Source organism: Xenopus laevis, chromosome 5L (genome assembly GCF_017654675.1).
Source record: "Xenopus laevis strain J_2021 chromosome 5L, Xenopus_laevis_v10.1, whole genome shotgun sequence".
NCBI classification, from domain to species: Eukaryota; Metazoa; Chordata; class Amphibia; order Anura; family Pipidae; genus Xenopus; species Xenopus laevis.
Window position 1 is genome coordinate 93,535,109 of NC_054379.1, and position 22,347 is coordinate 93,557,455.

At 39.2% G+C, this 22,347-nt stretch overlaps 2 protein-coding genes across 2 annotated transcripts in view; both read right to left on the reverse strand.

The window, feature by feature from the left end:
- Positions 1–6,380, reverse strand: part of bckdhb.L (branched chain keto acid dehydrogenase E1, beta polypeptide L homeolog) — an 88,847-nt gene extending 82,467 nt beyond the window's left edge. The window contains exons 1-2 of the mRNA XM_018240605.2: positions 6,067–6,380; positions 127–204 (exon numbers count right to left, since the gene is read on the reverse strand). Of these exons, the coding sequence (XP_018096094.1) occupies positions 127–204; positions 6,067–6,211 (223 nt within the window). The 5' untranslated portion in view covers positions 6,212–6,380. The remainder of the gene's footprint in view (positions 1–126; positions 205–6,066) is intronic.
- A 6,016-nt stretch (positions 6,381–12,396) lies between these two features.
- On the reverse strand, positions 12,397–21,415 carry nr0b2.L (nuclear receptor subfamily 0 group B member 2 L homeolog). Its single transcript, XM_018240561.2, has 2 exons — positions 20,719–21,415; positions 12,397–13,021 (listed from the first exon to the last, which is right to left on the reverse strand). The coding sequence occupies exons 1-2, from the start codon at positions 21,341–21,343 to the stop codon at positions 12,780–12,782; spliced, it is 867 nt and encodes a 288-aa protein (XP_018096050.1). The 5' UTR covers positions 21,344–21,415; the 3' UTR covers positions 12,397–12,779.
- Positions 21,416–22,347: the final 932 nt, after the last annotated feature.

A 22,347-nucleotide genomic window follows, 5' to 3' on the forward strand; every position in this document is an offset into this window, starting at 1 on the left:
AGTGCAAAACTAAAACATTCGAAAAAATAAACAATGGCTCATTATGCCATTATCTCTAGCCCATTGGTTAACAGTCAGCCTAAAGTTTGGTTAGATATAGTAATGCACAAAAGGGAAGGGTCTTACCTGCTGTTGAATCCTTGGCCAGAGTATTATCCAAAGCACTGTGTATAGACTGGAACAGATTCATCTTTTGAGTGGTTCCTGTAAAGAAAGAATTTGTTTTAGTCTTTTTTTTTTTTTTTAATTTAATAAGAGACTTTATTTATGTATAAGTATCTTCCATTAGCCTAATGTGGAAATATGATGCGGCTTACACCTAGGGCAAAATGGAAGAATATACATGCAACAGTTTATGCTATGTTGTGGTCTTGCTACAGAGTCTGACTCTAAGACTTTGCAGTTGAAATCTGCAAAGAGGATGAAATACATAAATGTACCCTTAAAGGAATTGTTCAGTGTAAAAATAAAAACTGGGTAAATAGATTGTGCAAAATAAAAAAATGTTTTAATATAGTTAGTTACCCAAAAATGTAATGTATAAAGGCTGGAGTGATTAGATGTATAACAAGTCAGTCAGAACACTACTTCCTGCTTTTCAGCTCTCTTGGTTTACACTGACTGGTTACCCTGGTTACCAGGCAGTAACCAATCAGAGACTTGAGGGGGGGCCACATGGGTCATAACTGTTGCTTTTGAATCTGAGCTGAATGCTGAGGGTCAATCACAAACTCACTGAACAGAACATGTACCATGTGGCCCCCCTTCAAGTCGCTGACTAAGAGTTATAGAGCTGAAAAGCAGGAAGTTGGATTCTGGCTGTTTTATTAGACATCTGTTCACTCGAGCCTTTATACATTAAATTTTTGGCTAACTAACTATATTAGATACATTTTTTATTTTGCACAGCCTATCTATTTACCCAATTTTTATTTTCACACTGAACTATTCCTTTAACAAAAGGTCTTCTCAGTCCAATGGCAGCAATAACAGGGAGTCGTCGTCGCCCCCATACTACCAACAGGCAAATCAATGCCCATCCCTATTTAGAGACTGCAAGTAATATGCACAAACCTTTTTACAGCTATCCAAATCCCCAGTCTTTGTCAATACTTTTTAATCAGGTTAGGTTTCCTACCAGTGATGACCAAACATTTTCAGCAGAAACCGATTCATTTACTTTTCGCAAAACCTTAATGCAAAAAAAAAAAAAAGGTTTTCCTGGGAATAGATACACTCAAGTGGGGGGAAAAAAAAAAAATAAAAAAAATAAGGCCATTGACTCCAATATATTTCTGGCACAAAAAAAAACACAACACAACTTACACACCAATGCATTTTGTGAATTTTTTTGGAAAAGTATAGGATGTATCAGGGTCTCTTCTATATAAATAATTTGTCTAAAACTTATTTTTCAGAGAGCTTGACCAAAATTCATGATTGCCCACTTCCACCCAACAATAAGCTTCCATTTTATTACAAACCAACATCAACTGTCAGGGAAATTGTAGCTTGGCACCCCTTGAACATACTGTGCATCACACAGAGGAGAGGCTATTCACTCGATCTTGTCAGTTAAACAATTTATGGAGTCCTCAATATCACCGTCTCTGGTCTAGGCGCATTGTGTTTACTGGGTGGTTGGAGCAGGAAGACCTCAATTTGATGTGGTTGAAACACCAGGAGACATCATAAAAATAACAACACAGCCCTGTTTTTTCACAGGGAAATAACCCACTCCATGCTGCAAGATCCTTTGACTTTCTCTTCAAGTCATAACAACCAGGCCCTGACTAAAAACATGAAACAATGCACTGACCTGTCCTACCTTAGGTGAAAAACACCTGACTTAGAAAACGGGAGTGGGAGACTATTATATTGAAGGACTTTTTGTCAATTAGTTCACTCTGAATTGTGGACAGAAAGCTTACACGGTTACTGCAGCCTATAAGATAGTCATGTGCAGGACAGGAAAACATGCACCAGACCTTAGCACACAAAATGTTGCTATTGTAGGATCTGCACCCAACCCATACCATCATCTTCCCACTCTGTACGCTTTTTCTGCATGTGCCTCTGGTTCCAAGACAGAGAGTCTTCAGGAGCAGAAGGAGGAGTGTACTTGCCCAATCTGACCCACACCCAACCCAAAATGGTTGCCAAATTTCAACCCAAACGAACCCATACATCACTATTATAGGACCCAATAAATTTGGATTCAGCACATCATTAAATTCTCTGTACAAGATTTAGCAAGGTAACAAAACAAATCAAAATTAAAATAAATAAAGTTGTAATCTGTAGCAACCTACTTGTGTGGACATTTTGGTTAAGGGCATTCCTGCTGTTTTAGCATTTTAGGATTCATATTCCAGTCTAAGCTGACATCAATTGTGGAGCAAGGCAGTTTTAAAGGAGAATTCAACCATCCTTTAAGACCCCCTCCGTCCTCCCCCCCCAGCCTAGCTGCTAACCCCGAGAAATGCCCCTAACATTATACTTACCCCTCGGTGCAGATTCAGGGATCGCAGTTCATGGCAGCCATCTTTGGGGTCTTCGTGTCTTCTTCTGGCGCGTCGGCAATTTCTGTCTATTTTGGCGCATGAGTAGTTGTCGTGGACTGGGAAATTGCTCCGACTATGCATGTCCCGCTTCACCGGTCTCAGATTACTGAAGACCCCGAAGATGGCTGCTGTGAACCGCGATCCCTGAATCTGCACTGAGGGGTAAGTAAAAAGTTAGGGGCATTTCCCCGGGTTAGCAGCTAGGCTGGGGGGGGGGGGGATCTACGTAGGGTTTTTTTTAAATTAAGGGTTAATTCTCCTTTAACTGCCATGTTCTAATAAAAGTACCAGAAGTTACTGTGCTTGTCTGACTGCTTCAACTGTACTTACACAGCAGAATCATTTATCCCACTGCTATCCAAGCAACATCTGTGAACAAAAACTCAAAGGAAAAAGTTTAAATTTTACCCAAAATTTATTCAGACATTTAGGCGAGGATGGGCCAAATTTTTTGCACTTACCAAAGGCGACTATAGGCCAACAAGTTACACAAGAAGGTACATTTCAGCATACATACACAAGCACAGGTCAGTTGTTACATTATTCTATATGAAGGTTAAGTTAACAGAAAAGTCAGACAAATTGGAGGCTTGCTAATAATTACAAGATGCTGGCATTGGGCTATCACATGGTGGGGATATTTTGACATGAGCCAATAAGAGCAAGTCACTGATAGAGATGTCGCGAACTGTTCGCGCGAACATCGGGTGTTCGCGCTCGCCGGAAGTTCGCGAACGTCGCGCGACGTTCGCCATTTTGGGTTCGCCATTGTTGGCGCTTTTTTTTGCCCTCTCACCCCAGACCAGCAGGTACATGGCAGCCAATCAGGAAGCTCTCCCCTGGACCACTCCCCTTCCCTATAAAAACCGAAGCCCTGCAGCGTTTTTTCACTCTGCCTGTGTGTGCTGAAGAGATAGTGTAGGGAGAGAGCTGCTGCCTGTTAGTGATTTCAGGGACAGTTGAAAGTTTGCTGGCTAGTAATCGTTTTGATACTGCTCTGTTATTGGAGGGACAGAAGTCTGCAGGGGTTTGAGGGACATTTAAGCTTAGGTAGCTTTGCTGGCTAGTAATCTACCTTCTACTGCAGTGCTCTGTATGTAGCTGCAGTGGGCAGCTGTCCTGCTTCTGATCTCATCTGCTGACTGCTGCAATAACAGTAGTCCTTGTAAGGACTGCTTTTATTTATTTTTTTGTTGTTTTACTACTACTACTACTACTACTACTATAAGAGCCCAGTGCTATTAGTCTAGCAGTGTTGGGGAGTGGGACTGGTGTGCTAATCTGCTGCTCCTAGTAGTTCAGCAGCACCAACTTTAATTTTTTTTTTTTTAATATTCATTTTTTTTTTATTTTACTTTTTTTTATTTTACTACCGCTGTAGTAGTGTATAAGTTGACCTTTTAGGCATTATTTGCCCTGTAGGCATTATTTGCACACTGTTTTCTTCAACCCGCCATCGAGCTGTGTGACCTTGTTCACATTCTGTCTAAATATCCATAATATTACCGTCTCCAGAAAAAACACCGGAGTCACTTTTTTCAAGCAGCCATAATATATTTTACGTAATCCGTATCCACCGCTGTAGTAGTGTATACGTTGGCCTTGTAGGCATTATTTGCACACTGTTTTCTTCAACCCGCCATCGAGCTGTGTGACCTTGTTCCCATTCTGTCTAAATATCCATAATATTACCGTCTCCAGAAAAAACACCGGAGTCACTTTTTTCAAGCAGCATTCATATATTTTACGTAATCCGTATCCACCGCTGTAGTAGTGTATACGTTGGCCTTGTAGGCATTGTTTGCCCAGTTTTTTTGGCCGCAGCCACTGAAGCACAGAGGCCAGAAAAAATATGCCATATAAATGCTGAAAATAGTCATTTTTTGCCATACGTTGACTCAACGTATATGGCAAAAAATGACTATTTTCAGCATTTATATGGCATATTTTTTCTGGCAACTGTGCTTCAGTGGCTGCGACCAAAAAAATGCATATTTTCTGCATTTATATGGCATAATTTTTCTGGCCTCTGTGCTTCAGTGGCTGCAACCAAAAAAAATTTATATTTTCAGCATTTATATGGCATAATTTTTCTGTCAACTGTGCTTCAGTGGCTGCGACCAAAAAAATGCATGTTTTCTGCATTTATATGGCATAATTTTTCTGGCCTCTGTGCTTCAGTGGCTGCAACCAAAAAAGTTTATATTTTCAGCATTTATATGGCATAATTTTTCTGTCAACTGTGCTTCAGTGGCTGCGACCAAAAAAATGCATATTTTCTGCATTTATATGGCATAATTTTTCTGGCCTCTGTGCTTCAGTGGCTGCAACCAAAAAAATTTATATTTTCAGCATTTATATGGCATAATTTTTCTGGCAACTGTGCTTCAGTGGCTGCGACCAAAAAAACTGGGCAAACAATGCCTACAAGGTCAACGTATGGCAAAAAATGACTATTTTCAGCATTTATATGGCATATTTTTTCTGGCAACTGTGCTTCAGTGGCTGCAACCAAAAAAACTGGGCAAACAATGTCTACAAGGTCAACGTATGGCGAAAAATTACTATTTTCAGCATTTATATGGCATATTTTTTATGGCAACTGTGCTTCAGTGGCTGCGTCCAAAAAAACTGGGCAAACAATGCCTACAAGGTCAACGTATGGCAGTTGTTTAAAGAGAACAGTAGATTACTAGCCAGCAAAGCTACCTAAGCTAAAATGTCCCTCAAATCCCTGCAGACTTCTGTCCCTCCAATACAGAGCAGTATCAAGCAGATTACTAGCCAGCAAACTTACTATCATCTGTCCCTGAAATCACTAACAGCTCTCCCCCTACACTATCTCTTCCAAGCACACACAGGCAGATTTTTCAGATACATTTTTGCCCTTGATCCCCCTCTGGCATGCCACTGTCCAGGTCGTTGCACCCTTTAAACAACTTTAAAATCATTTTTCTGGCCAGAAATGTCTTTTCTAGATGTTAAAGTTCGCCTTCCCATTGAAGTCTATGGGGTTCGCGAACCGTTCGCGTTTTTGCGCAAGTTCGCGAATATGTTCGCGAACTTTTTTTCCGACGTTCGCTACATCCCTAGTCACTGATAAGAAACTGGGCAAAGCAGAAAACTGTTGGCCATTTTCAGTGTTTTATATCTCAATGTCACCTGCTGCAGTATGGATGTCATGTGAGAGACACAAGACTGGTATGTAAATGAAAACACATTATTAGAATATAGTAAGCTTGGATCCTGTATATTTACATAACAACACGTGACACTGTGGGGGAATGCTTGCTGATATTTGTGTATTTCAATGAAAACACACAGTAAAGAATAAGTTGTTGCCTTGCAAAGTCACGGTGCCCTCTACACAGGTCACAACTCACAAGGGATATCCCCTATGGAAATACCTGACTTGGTACAGTCCTGTCCCCCATGTCGCTGGGCAGCTGACCGAAGCAGACATAACTTGCTGTCTATACACAGACCCTGCCCGGTTTCTCACCATACTGTGCGGGTTCCGGGTCTGGCTGGAAGGTGAAGTGAGCGACCGTTCTGCTCGAAACCCTCAGAGCTTTTCCGTTCCATTGCTGCACGTGTTGAGCCACCCGTTCCCCAACCCGAGACACAATAACACGAAGCGCCGCCATGTCTAATTGAACGGCCCTTACGGTTTTAAGGGGCGTTAAAACACCGGGATTGTTTCCATTGGTTGCAACGTAGGAATAGAATTGTGGGCATGGTTTATCCCCGCCAATCCTGCAATCCCGCTGGTAGGCCGGGTCGCTGAGTTATCAGTGACGTCACTAGACGTTCGTTTTCAGTGTGACAGGTGATCATGTGTTTGGGTTCAACCAGATTTGACAGTTCTAGTCCCGTGTCCGCCTTACGTATTTTAGATACGTGGGAGCTGCGGCAGAGGTCGGGATGTAGACTACTGTCTTTAAAGGGGAACTCCAGCTTCCAAACCAACATTTGATAAAGAGGCCACATAACACAGAAACCCCTAATATATCCATCGCAGTTACAGGTTACCTCAAAAAGTATGAATAAATGCCATTTTTTATGCTGAAATCCAGCTGTTTAACAGTTCTTCTCTTTCTGCAACATTTGAGATCATGGCAGGAAAGGAGGGACTAAACACTGATGTTACAAATTGTAACAATTTCTCCACAGCTTACATACATCATACAGGAACTACACATCCCATAATTCATTGCACTATGACGTTCCTTCCTTATTGAAATCATGTGTGCAAGGAATTGTGGGGTTTGGAGGATGCAGGCTGTTGATACAAAGTAACAGTAGTCAGCCAGATCAGCAAAGTAGTCAGCCAGCTCAGCAGGAGAGCAGGGGGCTAGGCTTAGGGAACTGCCAGAAACCATTAAAAATCATGAAAAGTCTGCATATTTTTTAATTGATGTATATTGCAAAGTTGCTTGAAATTATGTTTTCTTTTCAAAAAGCTTAGGTTATGTTTTTGTGGAGTTCCCGTTTAAGAAAACTGTCTGTGTGTTTATGCACGTCTCTACCCGAAATACAAATGCTATTTAAGTTTCCCGTTATAAAACCTTTTGTGAAGAATAATGCATCAGAAATAATGACTTCTGTGTATTTGCTTCCTGTTTTTTGCATTTTTTCTGTTTAAAAATTTAATTTGTTTCAAATCCTCCACCTGGTGTTTAGGTAGTTGGCGAGCTCCCTCCCCCACCCCCCAGATATTGATAAATTCTTGAAAAAAATGAAAATCAAATGACAAAATCTAAGACATGGATGGTGTACTATTTGCAAAAAAAAATCTGGATTTGTCTCACGAGGAAACTTCGGGCGATTTACATTCTAGCCAACGGGAGGCAGTTCAGGAAGATTAGTCGCCCCAAAGAAGAGAAGCAAGGTCAGCTAGGCTGACCTGATAGGGAACTGAAGCCTGTCTTTGTTTGTGTGACTGTAGGGCTGTGACTGGCCATCCCCATCTTACTGTGCTTCTGGCAGGAACCGTTAGGACACGCCCACCCTTCTCTTTCATCATTATCAGGGACTAGGGAACATCTATGGGGAACTCCAATAAGGGGGCCTTTTTTTAAGACAATATTAATTTAAAGTGAAAAGTAAAACCAACACCATATAGTATACATTATTGCCTACACAGTTAGTTTTTTTTAATATATCTTATATGTTTCCTTTAAATTAACTCTGAAATCTTTTTCCTGTTTTACTCTGGCTGTTTCCCGCAATTTAAGTTTATGTGCTGCTCCAGTCCCCACCTTTGTGCCAGTGGCAAAATGTTATCCCTACAGTAATTATAATCACTTACCCCTGTAAGTTGAAAAATGCACCAGCCTGGGGACTATGTTGCAATCCTCTTCTGCTTTTTCATTCTTCTTTGTGTCCCCCAGGCCAGTGCACATAGGTAGTAATATGAAAAACTGCCTTTTTGCTTCTAAGTTTGGCTTTTCACTCTACTGCTGCATATATTTATACCCAGACTGGAACAGAGAAAAGATTTAGAAAGAAGAATACAATGGTGCAATGGCACTCCTGCAGTAAGGCCTTGGTGGGCCCTGGGCAAAGATCCAACTGGTGGGTCCATATTATCTTTCTGCACCCAGCATGGCAAAAAATGCCCACTTTTTGTCCACATACCACACTCATTTTACCAAAACATATGCCAGACATGCCAGACAGGAAATGGATAATGAGCATATTAGCCCAATGCATACCAATATAATCATAAATAACATGGATAATTGGCATATTAACCCTAGACGTGCCAGTATAATTACTACAGAAAATGGATGATCACCATATTAGCCACAGCTGTGCCAGTATAATCACTGTAGAAATGACCAATGAACACTCCATTAATCCCAGACAAGCAAATAACATCACTATAAATGGCCAATGAACAGGGGTGCTTCGCCAATGAGGCGAGTTGAGGCTGTTGCCTCAGGCGGCAGTGCCCCACTAGGTACCAGGGGCAGCAAAAATGCTGATCCTGGTACTTTAAGAGCGAATTTCCGGGGGAGGGGGGCAGCAGCAACTGCTGCTGCCTCAGGCGGCGGAGGGGTCAGGATCGCCCCTGCCAATGAACATTCCATTAACGCCAGACATTTCAGTAAGGCCTCTAAAAAATGAGCAACAAGCATTCCATTAATTCAACACATGCTAGTAAGATCGCTGAAAAATAGTCAATGAGCACACCATTAACTCTAGACATGCCGGTAAGATCAGTGGATAGATTCGAAGCCTTACCTACAATTGCACAAACAGAATACCAGTAACAAAGTTTTCCTCTTTCCTTGAGCTCCCACACTACTTGGCACACTCGCTCTCATTCTCACTCTCCCAACCTGGCTTGCTTAAACACCAGTGAAAAAAAATCCAAGACAGTTCTATGCATGGTTTTCTCCAAACAGAAGCTTCAATGCAGCCAGGTGAGGAGGGCAGCAGCTGCCACAGCAGGGGAGTAAGGTGATCAGGGAAGGATGGAAAGAAATTAAATAAAATAAATAAATAGTGGGCCCTGGGCAGATTCTCCTTTTGCACCTTTATTAAAGCAGCCCTGTGTTCCCCTCTTCATTACTTCTCTTCATTCTTCTCTCATGCTCTTTATTACTTCCTTTCCTTCCTCTGAATTTCTTCTTCATACAGTTAGAGGTGAACAACCATGTAAACCCTGTAAACCTAACCATGACAATTTTTTTTTTTTTGACAGCAGACTGGACCCTTTCTTTTCTCCTCAAAAAAGAACTGCCTGAAACACTAAATGGGTAATGATTTGCCTTCCCCTTTTTCAGTTTGCAATTGAAAATAATTCACATCGACGTGTTTCGGTTGTCCTAACCATCAGCAGAATCAACTGGGAAGCACCCGGAATTTGTTTGAAATATGGTGAATGATGGTATCTACAGTGACTATCAAAGTATGCTTTGCATAATGTAAATGGGCCACTAGATGGCACTTTTTGTACATCACATTTGGAGCAAATAGTCCTTTGCAATCTAATAAGGACATAATAAAAGGCAAAAATGGAATAACATTTTCCAGAACTAAGAGAAACATTTGCATTTTATTATATTGCAACTGTCAATAGACAGTTATTGAATTGAACAGTTTTATTTTGCATATTACTTTTTTAAAACCTTGATGGTGGCAATTTGGTTCTGCAAATTAAAAAAATTATTATACTCTTGACTTTTATTATATTCAGTGGTGTAACTGCTAAGGCTGACAGCTTTTGAGGTCTATAGGGGAATGTGAAACTGTATACTAGTGATGTGCTGGTCAAGAAAAACCCGACCCACACCCGGCTTACCCCCTCCATTTATAGACCCACACAGCCAATGATGCCACAAAAGGGGTGGGGCAGGTGCGAGCCTAGAAACAGGAAGCCGGAAGTCAGAACTTGAAAGTCTAAGGTCTAACCTGCCCACGGCCCACAAGAGGAGCAGCACATCATTACTGTATACAAATCCTGTACCTGGGCCTCCCCAAACTTAGCTGGCATGCCATTTTTCCACACCATGTGAGCAGGGCCATATTTACGCTATAAGCACAGGGCCGGATTTATATAGTGGGCGCCCATAGGCCCACTGCCATTCATCACCCCTATTCCCCCCTTTATTTGTGCAAATTTTCATCATCAATGGGGATTGGCACATGGGAAATTTAAAAAATTATTGTATCTCCAGCACATCCCCAGTGTTTTTGAACCAATCTGGGTGCGGTTGGGCAGCATGCCGCCCCCCTAAAATCCTGCCCCCCTAGGCCCGGGCCTAGGTGGCCTTTCCACAAATCCGGGCCTGTATAAGCATATTTTTACGATATAAGCATATATTGTGTAGCTGGGGGATTTATTGCGCGCAGCACGCGCCATTAAACGTCCGGGTTTGTGATGTCACTGGACGTGCTGTCAGTGGAAGTTATGTCACGCGCATGCACAGAACCTCTCCCAAACCCACCGAAACTGTGCTGCACATGTGCCATAATTACGATATAGGCACTCGAGGGCCTGTATGGCACTTTAGGGGGTGATGACGTGGCTGGGGGCCACGAAACGCATCAATCGGGCAGCTACGTTTTTTGGTATGATGCTGTAATTTTGGATATTTTAATGTGCTTCAAATAAATTTTCACTTTTTTACCATTTTAAACCGGCTTCCTTGGTGCTACGCTAATTGAATCTACAACGGAAATAGACTCACAGGATGGGATGGCTGTGGACGTGTAGCACGCTGAAGCCTGTGGATGTCCAAATTTTGGGGGGTTTTATAAAAAAAAAAAAATTTGAAGATGTTAATAGCCTTCATGATGTTTTTTTCGGTGGGTTTCGCTCGAAAACTCGATTAATTCAAACAATTCCAGTTTTTTTTCCTGCGGGAAAACTTGATTTTTGTGTTTTTAACCCCAAATTCAATTTTATTCTTAATTTAGAAAACATTCAAATTGTGAGCTTGTAGGTATAGCAAACCTCTAAAACTCGACCTTTGATAAATAACCCCCTTAATATAATTTATGTAATAGCAGGCTAAGCAGACAAATGATAAATACAAACTCAAAACAGTACATTTATTTTTTTTTCCATTTAGAGAAAAGTAACTTATACTTATAACTTATACTTATATAAAAAATAAATATCCAATTTAAACAGTCAACCAATGTATAGATTAAGTGCTGCACATACATTTGACATAGTAAGATTTGTATCTCACTGTAGATTAAAATTGCCTTCTGTCACCCAAAAGGCAAGGACAATGAGTGTCAATGAGTGTCATTTTCTCCTCTTTATGGCAAGTATTTTTAATCTTTCAGGATCCCGGGGTTCTAAATGCTTAAATAATACAATTTTTATAATGAACTTATATGATTTCACTGTGATATAATCCCAAACAGTTTATGAGGTGTAAAGTAATCATAAATGCTGGGTACTTTTTGTGTGAACAATTTCTGCATGTTATGAATGATAACAAATGGCACTGTTTTCTTGTTTGTAGCTCACTAAGAAATATCACTTATATTGGGTAGTGTATTTTCAGTAATGCACTATTATGGCAATAATGAATGGAATTTTTAGAATTGTGCAGGTTTCTCAAAAAAAAAAAAGTTATTAAATGTCTGGAATTGTGGACGGCTACATTATTGTTAAAGGAAAACTGTACCCCCAAAATGAGTACTTAAGCAACAGATAGTTTATATCAAATTAAGTGGCATATTAAAGAATCATACCAAACTGGTATGTATATTAAAGCAAATATTGCCCTTTTACATGTTTTACATACCATTTTGTGGTGGTCTGTGAGCTGTTTTATGCAATATATTATCATAGAGACCTAAATTGTTTGGGGGGTGAATTATTGCATCTTTGCGTGATAACTGTTGTTGCCATGTGAAACATGATCACATGATGTGGATAACTATTCATTATCTGTCACCAATCATTTGCAAACAGTTTTTCTATTTGCTAAATTCAAAGTGTCATGTGAATTTATGTTTTGTAAAATTCCTTTGTGTGTGTGTGTATGTCCATATGTGTTTTTCTTTTCAGCATTTATTCCATTGTTGTGTTTGTTACATTTTCAATAGTTTGCCCTTATTTGTGTACAATTATCAAATGTTTAACAGGTAGGGATGCACTGAATCCAGGATTTGGTTCAGGATTCAGCCAAGTTTTGGCTTTTTTTAGCAGGATTCGGATTCGGCTGAATCCTTGTGCCTGGCCGAACTGAATCCTAATTTGCATATGTAAATTAAGGGCTTTTCATCACAAAAGATGAAAAAAAGTCCCACTTTTCTCTTTCCTGTCCCTAATTTGCATATGCAAATTAGGATTAGAATCCGTTCGCTATTTGGCGAATCTTTCACCAAGGATTTGGCCAAATCCCAAATAGTGGATTTAGTGCATCCCTATTAACAGGAGAGGTCTACTATTGCATGTGTACTGTAGAATAATCAAGATGTAATAATAATAACTGGGACCACTGTGCTGAAAGCATTTCTTCCTATGTAAGTGCCATTTTATTAGCTCATGGAGTGATGTCACAGTATGATTCTGGAAGTGCTGTTTCACTGTATGTCAACTCTAAAGGGGCATTAGGGAAAAGTTTTATTACAGCGTTCTCTTTCAAGCGATATTCAAGTTAATATGGTTTCCACTTCTCAAGATACAACTTGCTTTTGCAATTCTGGAGACATTTATTCCTGACATAACAGCAGGCTGTTCTATTTCACAAATAATGTTTCCAGCAACAGTTCTTCGACATCTATCTCTCCAGAGATAGGACTGAAAAAGAGTTTTGTGATAACTGAGGGGTTAACTTCTTTTACAGTGTTGAGTGCTTGGCGCATCCAGTTGAAGCGAGCAAGGCTCTGGCTGTGCATCATTGAAGTGAATTCCAGAAGTGTATGCTGGGCTTCCAGCTGCAGAGTGTGAACATAGTGAGGGAATGTCATACCACTAACATCTGTAAAACAATAAGACAATTGTTAGTGAATTGTGTTATTTAACCATATTAAACAAAAACAAAAATGAAAAAATGTGTTACATTGGGGTAAGCAAAGGCCTTATAGTACATCATAACTAATTAGACATTGTTGATTTGCAGCAATATTCTGTTATCCGGAAACCCATTATCCAGAACTTATAGGATGCCCATCTCCCATAGACTCAATTTTTATCAAATAATCCATATTTTTTTTTTAAATTATTCCCTTTTTTCTCTGTAATAATAAAGCAGTACCTTGTACTTAATCAAAACTAATATAATATATATATATATATATATATATATATATATATATATATATATATATATATATATACACAAAAGTCCAATTAGTTCAGCACACCAACAAAATCGTACACAGTCCTGGTGCTACCCCCAAGCAGCAATATGTAGAAAATCCAAAAATACGGATGCACACAGGTATTTCCAAAATAGTTAAAAAACTTACATTTTATTCAGTACATTTAAAAAAGCAGGTCGACGTTTCAGTCTGTATCTAAGACCATTTTCAAGACCATAAACTGCTTGGTAAAATGTTACAGGTATAAATAATTAAAACCACATAGCACTCATCCAATCACAAACTGTCCAGGATGTCATGTGACAGTTAACTCTATACCCACCAGATTGGGAGGGATAGGGATGGAAAAAAAACCTCATAATGTCAATTCTAGAAGGGAACCGACATTTAAAACATAAGGATGTATGGAACTACAAAATTGTTAATAATGTTACAACTTTAGACAGATAGCAAAATAAGCTTTATAATAAATGTATCAAGTTGAAAAATCTGCTAACACAAAAGTAACATTATCGCTGACTCAAAAAACACAGAAGGGAACAATGTTCATTAAGTCCATTAGGCTTCATAGTATTTAATTTTTTGATCCAGAACACCTCTCTCTGGAGTAATATCTTGGATCTATCACCTCCCCTCCGCAGAGGGGGGATATGATCTATAGCTATATAGTGAAAAGTAGGTAGCCTATGTCCCACCTCCAAGAAATGATTCGCCACTGGTTTATTGGTGTGGCCATCTCGAAAGGCCGTGCTAATAGCTGAGCGGTGTGCATCCATACGCAAACGCAATGTCAAATCCGTCTTGCCAATATATGGTAAACCACATGGACAAGTAATCAAATAAATAACATGGGTGGTGGTACAAGTGATGTGATGCCTAATAGCAAATCGTTTGCCTGTCTGCGGGTGTAAGAAACTAGTGCCAGGTGTCATAAACCTGCATGAAGTGCAATTGGGGCACTTAAAACAACCTGGTTTATCATTACGTAGCCACGTGTCATGTTTCCTCTGATAACAGCCTATTGGGTCACTCTTAACGAGGAGGTCCCTCAGACTACTCCCCCTCTTAAAGCTTTTTAACACCGTATTAGGAATAATCTTGCTAAGGCCACTATCCGCCTGAATAATATTCCAATGTTTATTGACCGCCGAAGCAGTCAAATGAGACCCTGTAGTGTATTTAGTACTATAGACAAAATTCGGCTGATTGTTTTCTCTACGTGTTGGTGTATGTAGCCGGCGTTTGGCTGTCTCCAGAGCCTGTTTCAAAATGGCCTCTGGGTATCCACGATCCCTAAACCTGGACCACATATCTCTAATCTGTATGTCAGAAATATCCTGATTAGAATTATTTCGGAGTACACGACAAAATTGAGAGATGGGTAAGGATTTTTTCATTGCCGCTGGATGACAACTGTCGTAATGTAAAAGAACATTTTTATCCGTGCTCTTGCGATACAGTGTGAACTCAATATGGTCATCTTTTCTCAATAATTCAACATTTAAAAAATGCAGCCGGTCAGTATGTATTTCATGTGTAAACTTTACCGGGCTATCTAATGAATTGAGTTCAAGTACCATAGAAAGAAACTCTCCCTCCGTGCCACACCATACGATTATAATATCGTCAATGTAGCGACGGAAGAAGAGGATCTTATCCTTGTATTTAGGTGTAATAAAGTGTTGCTCAAATTGGTGCATAAATAAATTGGCGTAAGCGGGCGCCATGGCAGCCCCCATCGCCGTCCCCGCAACCTGTAAAAAGAATTCATGTTGGAAACGAAAATAATTCATAGACAGGCATATATTCAAAAGTTCTAACACAAAAGTCACTGGAGGGCCCTCATAATGATCACACTCTTCCAATGAGCGTTTAACCGCATCCAACCCCGCCTCATGCGGGATACAGGTATACAGTCCAACCACATCAAGACTCGCTAGCCAACAAGTTGATGACATCGGGATATTTAGTCTCCTTAGACTTTCCAGTAGTTGAGGGGTGTCTCTTAAGTATGTCGGCGTACTTTGGACTACTGGCTGCAGCACAGTATCCAGATAAATCCCAATAGGGTGTAATAGGGAGCCCCTGCCGGAAACAATCGGTCGACCAGGAGGTTTGTCCAGACTTTTATGTACCTTAGGCAAGGCATACATAATGGGGCATATAGGGTATTCTTGTTTCATAAACCCGCATAAGGCTTTGGTGATTATCCCTTGTTCAAGGGCTAAATCTAGCAGCTGGTCTACCTGTTTTTTAAAGATTGACAAGGGATCCTTCGGCAGCCTTTTATAGATCGTGATATCCGATAACTGTCCCAAGATCTCATCACGGTAATCTGTGTAGTTCAGCAATACAATCCCCCCACCCTTATCGGCCGGACGAATAACCAAGTTTGTATCCTGAGTTAAAGATTTAATAGCAGCCCGTTCTCCTTGAGTGATATTTTGTCTAGTTTTTACTAGAGGGGCATTCATAGTCATTTCATGTTCAACTGCTTGTTTGAACAGTCTAATCGTTGGATTGGCCAGGGGGGGGGTGAATACACTTTTGAGTCTTAATCGGGTACCCTCTAGGGGTAGATCAGGCTGGGATGGAGTCTCACTAAAGTAATCCTTCAAACTTAGGCTCCTACATAATTTAAAGAGATCAACCTCCCATTCTAGTGCATCAAATTTACAAGTGGGGACAAAAGACAGACCCTTGTGTAACAAACTCACCTCAGCGGGTGTCAAAGTATGTTTAGAGAGGTTAAAAATTGGTACCTCTAAAGTCTGTGTCCCCTTCCTCTTCTGCCCCCTCCGCGTTGGGTATTTCTTGTTGTACGGCCGCGACCTAATGGAGGTTTGTCGTTCGCCGGTGGAGGATCCCCTAAAAAAGGAGTAGATGTAAGCTCACCCACGGCCTGTTCTTCCATCCTGTTATCCGTTGGGCAAGGTATACTTTTAAATTGGTCGTCACCCTCAGAATCCCCAGAACTGTTGTCCACTGTATTAAGAGGTTTCACTAACTTATAGCGTGGGGTACGTCTATTACGTGGACCATATTGGGCTCGTTCTCTTTCGCCGCTCAGCCATCGGTAAACCCGACAGTAGGTGTAGTCCTCATTTGACTGCTTCGGCGGTCAATAAACATTGGAATATTATTCAGGCGGATAGTGGCCTTAGCAAGATTATTCCTAATACGGTGTTAAAAAGCTTTAAGAGGGGGAGTAGTCTGAGGGACCTCCTCGTTAAGAGTGACCCAATAGGCTGTTATCAGAGGAAACATGACACGTGGCTACGTAATGATAAACCAGGTTGTTTTAAGTGCCCCAATTGCACTTCATGCAGGTTTATGACACCTGGCACTAGTTTCTTACACCCGCAGACAGGCAAACGATTTGCTATTAGGCATCACATCACTTGTACCACCACCCATGTTATTTATTTGATTACTTGTCCATGTGGTTTACCATATATTGGCAAGACGGATTTGACATTGCGTTTGCGTATGGATGCACACCGCTCAGCTATTAGCACGGCCTTTCGAGATGGCCACACCAATAAACCAGTGGCGAATCATTTCTTGGAGGTGGGACATAGGCTACCTACTTTTCACTATATAGCTATAGATCATATCCCCCCTCTGCGGAGGGGAGGTGATAGATCCAAGATATTACTCCAGAGAGAGGTGTTCTGGATCAAAAAATTAAATACTATGAAGCCTAATGGACTTAATGAACATTGTTCCCTTCTGTGTTTTTTGAGTCAGCGATAATGTTACTTTTGTGTTAGCAGATTTTTCAACTTGATACATTTATTATAAAGCTTATTTTGCTATCTGTCTAAAGTTGTAACATTATTAACAATTTTGTAGTTCCATACATCCTTATGTTTTAAATGTCGGTTCCCTTCTAGAATTGACATTATGAGGTTTTTTTCCATCCCTATCCCTCCCAATCTGGTGGGTATAGAGTTAACTGTCACATGACATCCTGGACAGTTTGTGATTGGATGAGTGCTATGTGGTTTTAATTATTTATACCTGTAACATTTTACCAAGCAGTTTATGGTCTTGAAAATGGTCTTAGATACAGACCGAAACGTCGACCTGCTTTTTTAAATGTACTGAATAAAATGTAAGTTTTTTAACTATTTTGGAAATACCTGTGTGCATCCGTATTTTTGGATTTTCTATATATATATATATAAATTATTTATTAATATATCAGATAATATATATTATATTAATATAATTATCCGTATTGGTGGCAAAACAGTCCTACTGGGTTTAATCAAAGTTTAAATAATTTTTTGCCGATTCAAGGTATGTAGATCCAAAGTACGGAAAGATGCCTTATTTGGAAAACCTCAAGCATTCTGGAAAACGGGATCCATACCTGTATAAGGGTATAATGGACTTTTAAAGTAAATCCAAAAGTTATTATAAGGTATTTGGAATATACCCTAAACTTTCTAATTCGAGTTTTAAATGGTTGCTGGATACTAAATGGCACCATGCTTGCTTTACTTTCTACTGAACAGGGGAAAGTTTCCTTAATTCATGTCATTATATAAAAGTTTTCAGTATTGATAATAAAACCATTTATAGTGGAAAATAATGCAGGCCTTGATTAATTTCTTGGGATGAATATAATAGGGAGAAATAATTAATATTAACACTTGTTTCCTGCTTGATGCTTTAAACTGCACGTAGACATGAAAGTAACGCCAGAAAGCTCACTTTCTAAAAGAGGATACATACAAAGAGAAATCAGGCTGCATTATCAGTAAGCATGATAGGAAGCTCGATACCATAAATGAAATTTATTTTATGACTATGCTCCTGCTGAACCCAGATAAAAAAAGAAACTCCTGGCTCTACCAGTCTCCTTCACTTGCAGTTTCTCAAGGTGATTATACAAATAAATAGATGATGTACTAGTCACCCAATGTGACGCAAGCTAATTATAATTGGATCTGTTCAAACATTAGACACTGTACAGCCAGGGTGTGCCCCCAGACAATGAGGCAAAGGCTTGGACACTCTTTCATTAGTGAATGCATTGCAGACTCAATCATACAGGTGAAGGCAAGTTCCATTAAAGGGTTTGTTCCCCTTTAAATAAATTTTTTAGTAATTTGCAATTGGTCTTCATTTTTTATTTTTTGTGGATTTTCCAGTAATTTTTTTTTTTGTTTTGCAGTTCTTCACTTTGGTATTTTATTACATACCCTAGCAACTGAAAGATAAATAGGAGAGACTGAAAGATAAATAGGAGAGGGACTGAATAGTAAGATACACAGTAAAAAGGAACAATAACAATAAAATCCTTACAGAGCAATAGTTTTTTGGCTGCCTGGGTCAGCGACCCCCATTTGAAAACTGAAAAGTGGCAGAATAGGAAGATAAATCATTCAAAAACTATAAAAAATGAAGACCAATTTTAAAGTTGCTTGAAATGAGGCATTCTATGCCACACTAAAAGGTAATTTAAAGGTCAACTACCACTTTAATCTCACAGAAAGCAGTAGCATTCACAGCTGAGACAGCAGCTCCAATCATTTGCTAAACTGAACTTCACGTGGACAAGCTTTTTACGCTTCCAAGCCTCATAACCCATTCATGTTATTTACGTTATTCACATTTTTTTTTGGGGAGCCAATTAAAATATTGTATAAAATAAATGTGTGCCTTCATTAATACAAATATTTATTCATTAATTTAGAAAATTAGGGAAAGAAAAAACGAAAGTGCAAAGAAGCCTTGAAAAGAATGCCTCATGAAAATAAAAATGTAATATGAGCTTGAGTTCATAAAATTAAGAAATGTTCTTAATATAATCAGATTATGCTGACAGCTATCTGAGATTTCCATGAGATAAAGTTTGTTAAATTTTTATTTAACATGAAATACTTCCCCTTTAAAATATTGCTTTTTCTTCTAAAACCTCTTATAAATACTTGCTGCTGAAACTGGGGTCTTACAATGATTTAACAAACAAGGGTTAAAGCATAAAAATAAGATCAGAAGGCCCTACTTACAAGCACTTTGTATTTTAGAAAAATGACACGGTTTTAGTGACATTACAGCTCCTAAAAATGATAACTCCTGTAAGCTTTATGTAGACAATTATAAGATAATTACATGACATCATATACATGTCTTGTTAAGAAAGAAGAAAGTTCATCAAAATATAGGTATGGAATCCGTTATCCAGAAACCCTTTATCTAGAAAGCTCAGAATTAAGGAAAGGTCGTCTCCCTTTAGATGATTGCATAACATCATATATTTGTCTTGGTTAGAAAGAAGAAAGTTCATTAAAATACAGGTATAGGATCCGTTATCCAGAAACCCAATATCCAGAAAGCTCAGAATTACAGAAAGGATGTCTCCCAAAAACTCCATTTCATCCAAATAATACAAATTTTTAAAAATGATTTCCCGTTTTTCTGTTAAAATAAAACAGTATCTTGAAGTTGATCCAAATTAAGATATAATCAATGCTTATTGGAGACAAAAACAGCCTGTTGGGTTTGTTGAATTTTTACAGAAGACTTGTAGATTTCTAGTAGACTTAAAGGGATGATTCACCTTCAAACAACTAGTTGTTTTCAGATAGATCACCAGGACGCCGACCCTGTAAACTGTTCTAAATGGATACATTTAGTTGATACATTTCTTATCTTTGTCACTGCTGAGCAGAATCTCTGGGTTTCATTATAGGCAGCTGTTAGAATTGATACAATAGTTGCTAATACTCTGAGATGCTTCTGAGAAATGTATCAACTAAATGTTGCAAAATTGTAATAGTTTAGAGTCTGCACCTGAATAACTGAACTGTCAGACTCAAACACCAGAGACAGGAACATTCAACTTTAAACTTAGATTTTAGAAAAACAGTGGAAAGTAATTGAAAAAAGTCTTTATTTCTGGGGAACAATCTAAAAACAACTGCACTGAAAAAAGTGTTTGGAAGATGAACAACCCCTTTAAGGTATGAAGATCCAAATAATGGAAAGATTCCTTATCTAGAAAGCCCCAGGTCCCGAGCATTCTGAATAAAGCGTACCATACAGTATCTGTACATGTTAAGCCAATTGTAAATATCAGTACCTTGAGCAACCAGGCACTGGCGATAGAAATGACAGTAATGGAATAGTAAAGGTAGAACTAGAAAATAATGTAATTTTTAAAATATACTTCTATTTATATATATATAATATATATTTATATAATTCTTTAAGAGTTCATGAACAAATGAATAGAGAAAACTGGGTTATAGTGGACTGTGGCAGAAGTGAGCAAATAAAAAAAACAGTGGCTTTCTAACCATCCCAAGTATAATTTTTTTAGTTTGTAATGAAATTGTACCTGGGTTGAACAGAAGCATCCCTTTGAGGTAGGCATATTCCTTTGTGCTGATGTCTAAGTTCCAGAGTCTGTATAAAAACTTCTGAATTCTTTGTACTTCTAATGATGGAACTCCTCTGTCAGATCTCAGTGCAATGTCACTGACATTCACATACTGATTTAGGAGAATTTCTTTTAGCAGACTGGGAACAGAATGTTCTTGTAGTTCAAAATGCACTCTTTCCTGAGCGAGACCCAAAACAAAAAGTGGAGCCCAGCAGTTCTGTACAAGAAGAATCTGATCCTCTTGGGGCAGTTGATAGAAGGATGGTACATTTCTAATGAATGCCACAGTTTTAAGTAATACTTCTGATGCTTTCTTGCAAGTCACTTCAGGGTTCTTCAGGGAAACTCTCCTGTTGCCTTCACAAGGGCATTCTCTAGCCAAGGAACAGATGTGACTGCGGTTCTCATGTGGGCTCTTAGTGTCTGAATGAATCCCTTTGTTGAGCATTTGAAAAAGAATACTGTTGACTGGATCTCTGTTACAGTGACATTTTCCTAACTGTTCAGATATGCAAGCCATTTCCGTGTTGCATACACTGGGGGGTGAAACACATGAGCTCCTATACAGTGTCTCACACATAAAGAAAAGCAGTAGTTCTGCCAAACTAGTAGGTGCTGTGATCTTTTATATACTCAGCCAGTTGAACAGTAATGTGACTGCGTGTGCTAAAATTCCCTTGAACTTTATTCCTACTAGACTGTTTTCATTCACAACTAAGTGAGGCGTGGTTAACCCCCGGTATCTAAATGAGCTGAAATTATCTGTATGAGGGAGCTGGTTACAGATAGGAACTGAACAATGAGTAAAGTGTTGTTTACCGTTCCCTGTCACTGTGATATGGTGGAAAGCAGTGCCATGATATCAAGGACACTTACCAAGCTGCCAAGTGTGATAGATTTACAGAGACAATTCTATGGTTTTAGCAGAAAAATCCCCACAATATAACATTTTCATGAGAAGTAGTGGTGTAATTTAGCAGTTAGTTCAAAACAACAAAGAATGACTTTATTTCACTTTATATGTACTAAAGAAAATTCATAGCTTAAGGATTCTGTATTCCAGACGATGAAGGGCAGGTGAATGCACACTATTTTAATAATGATAACCATGTATTTATAAAGTGCCAACATATTCAGTATCACTGTACAACAAATGGGTGTATACCTTGAATATACAGGTTATTTACAAAAATACAACCAATAAACACAAGGGGTGAAAGGGAAAAGGAAAATCTGAAGTAGCCATACACAATCCTTTGCCATTAATGTCATCATCTGCTAAAAGCAATTTGCTACCACCAGCACTTTCCCCCACTGGCCGCAGCTATTTTATTTTTTGCGTGTGTGGAATTCCACTATGGAATGCACGGCCATCTTCGATTCTGCAGAGTACAGAGGAGACAGACAGACATAAAGCAGGCACCAAACATCACTACTGGTATTCTGCTTGTGCAAGGGTAATGTAATGATTTCAATCTATTCACTGATCTTGCTGGCATGTGTGGAGTTAATGGAGTGCTTACTGAACATTTTTCTGTGATCTTAGTAAAATGGGCGTTGTGTTTAGGGGTGTGGGCAGAAGTC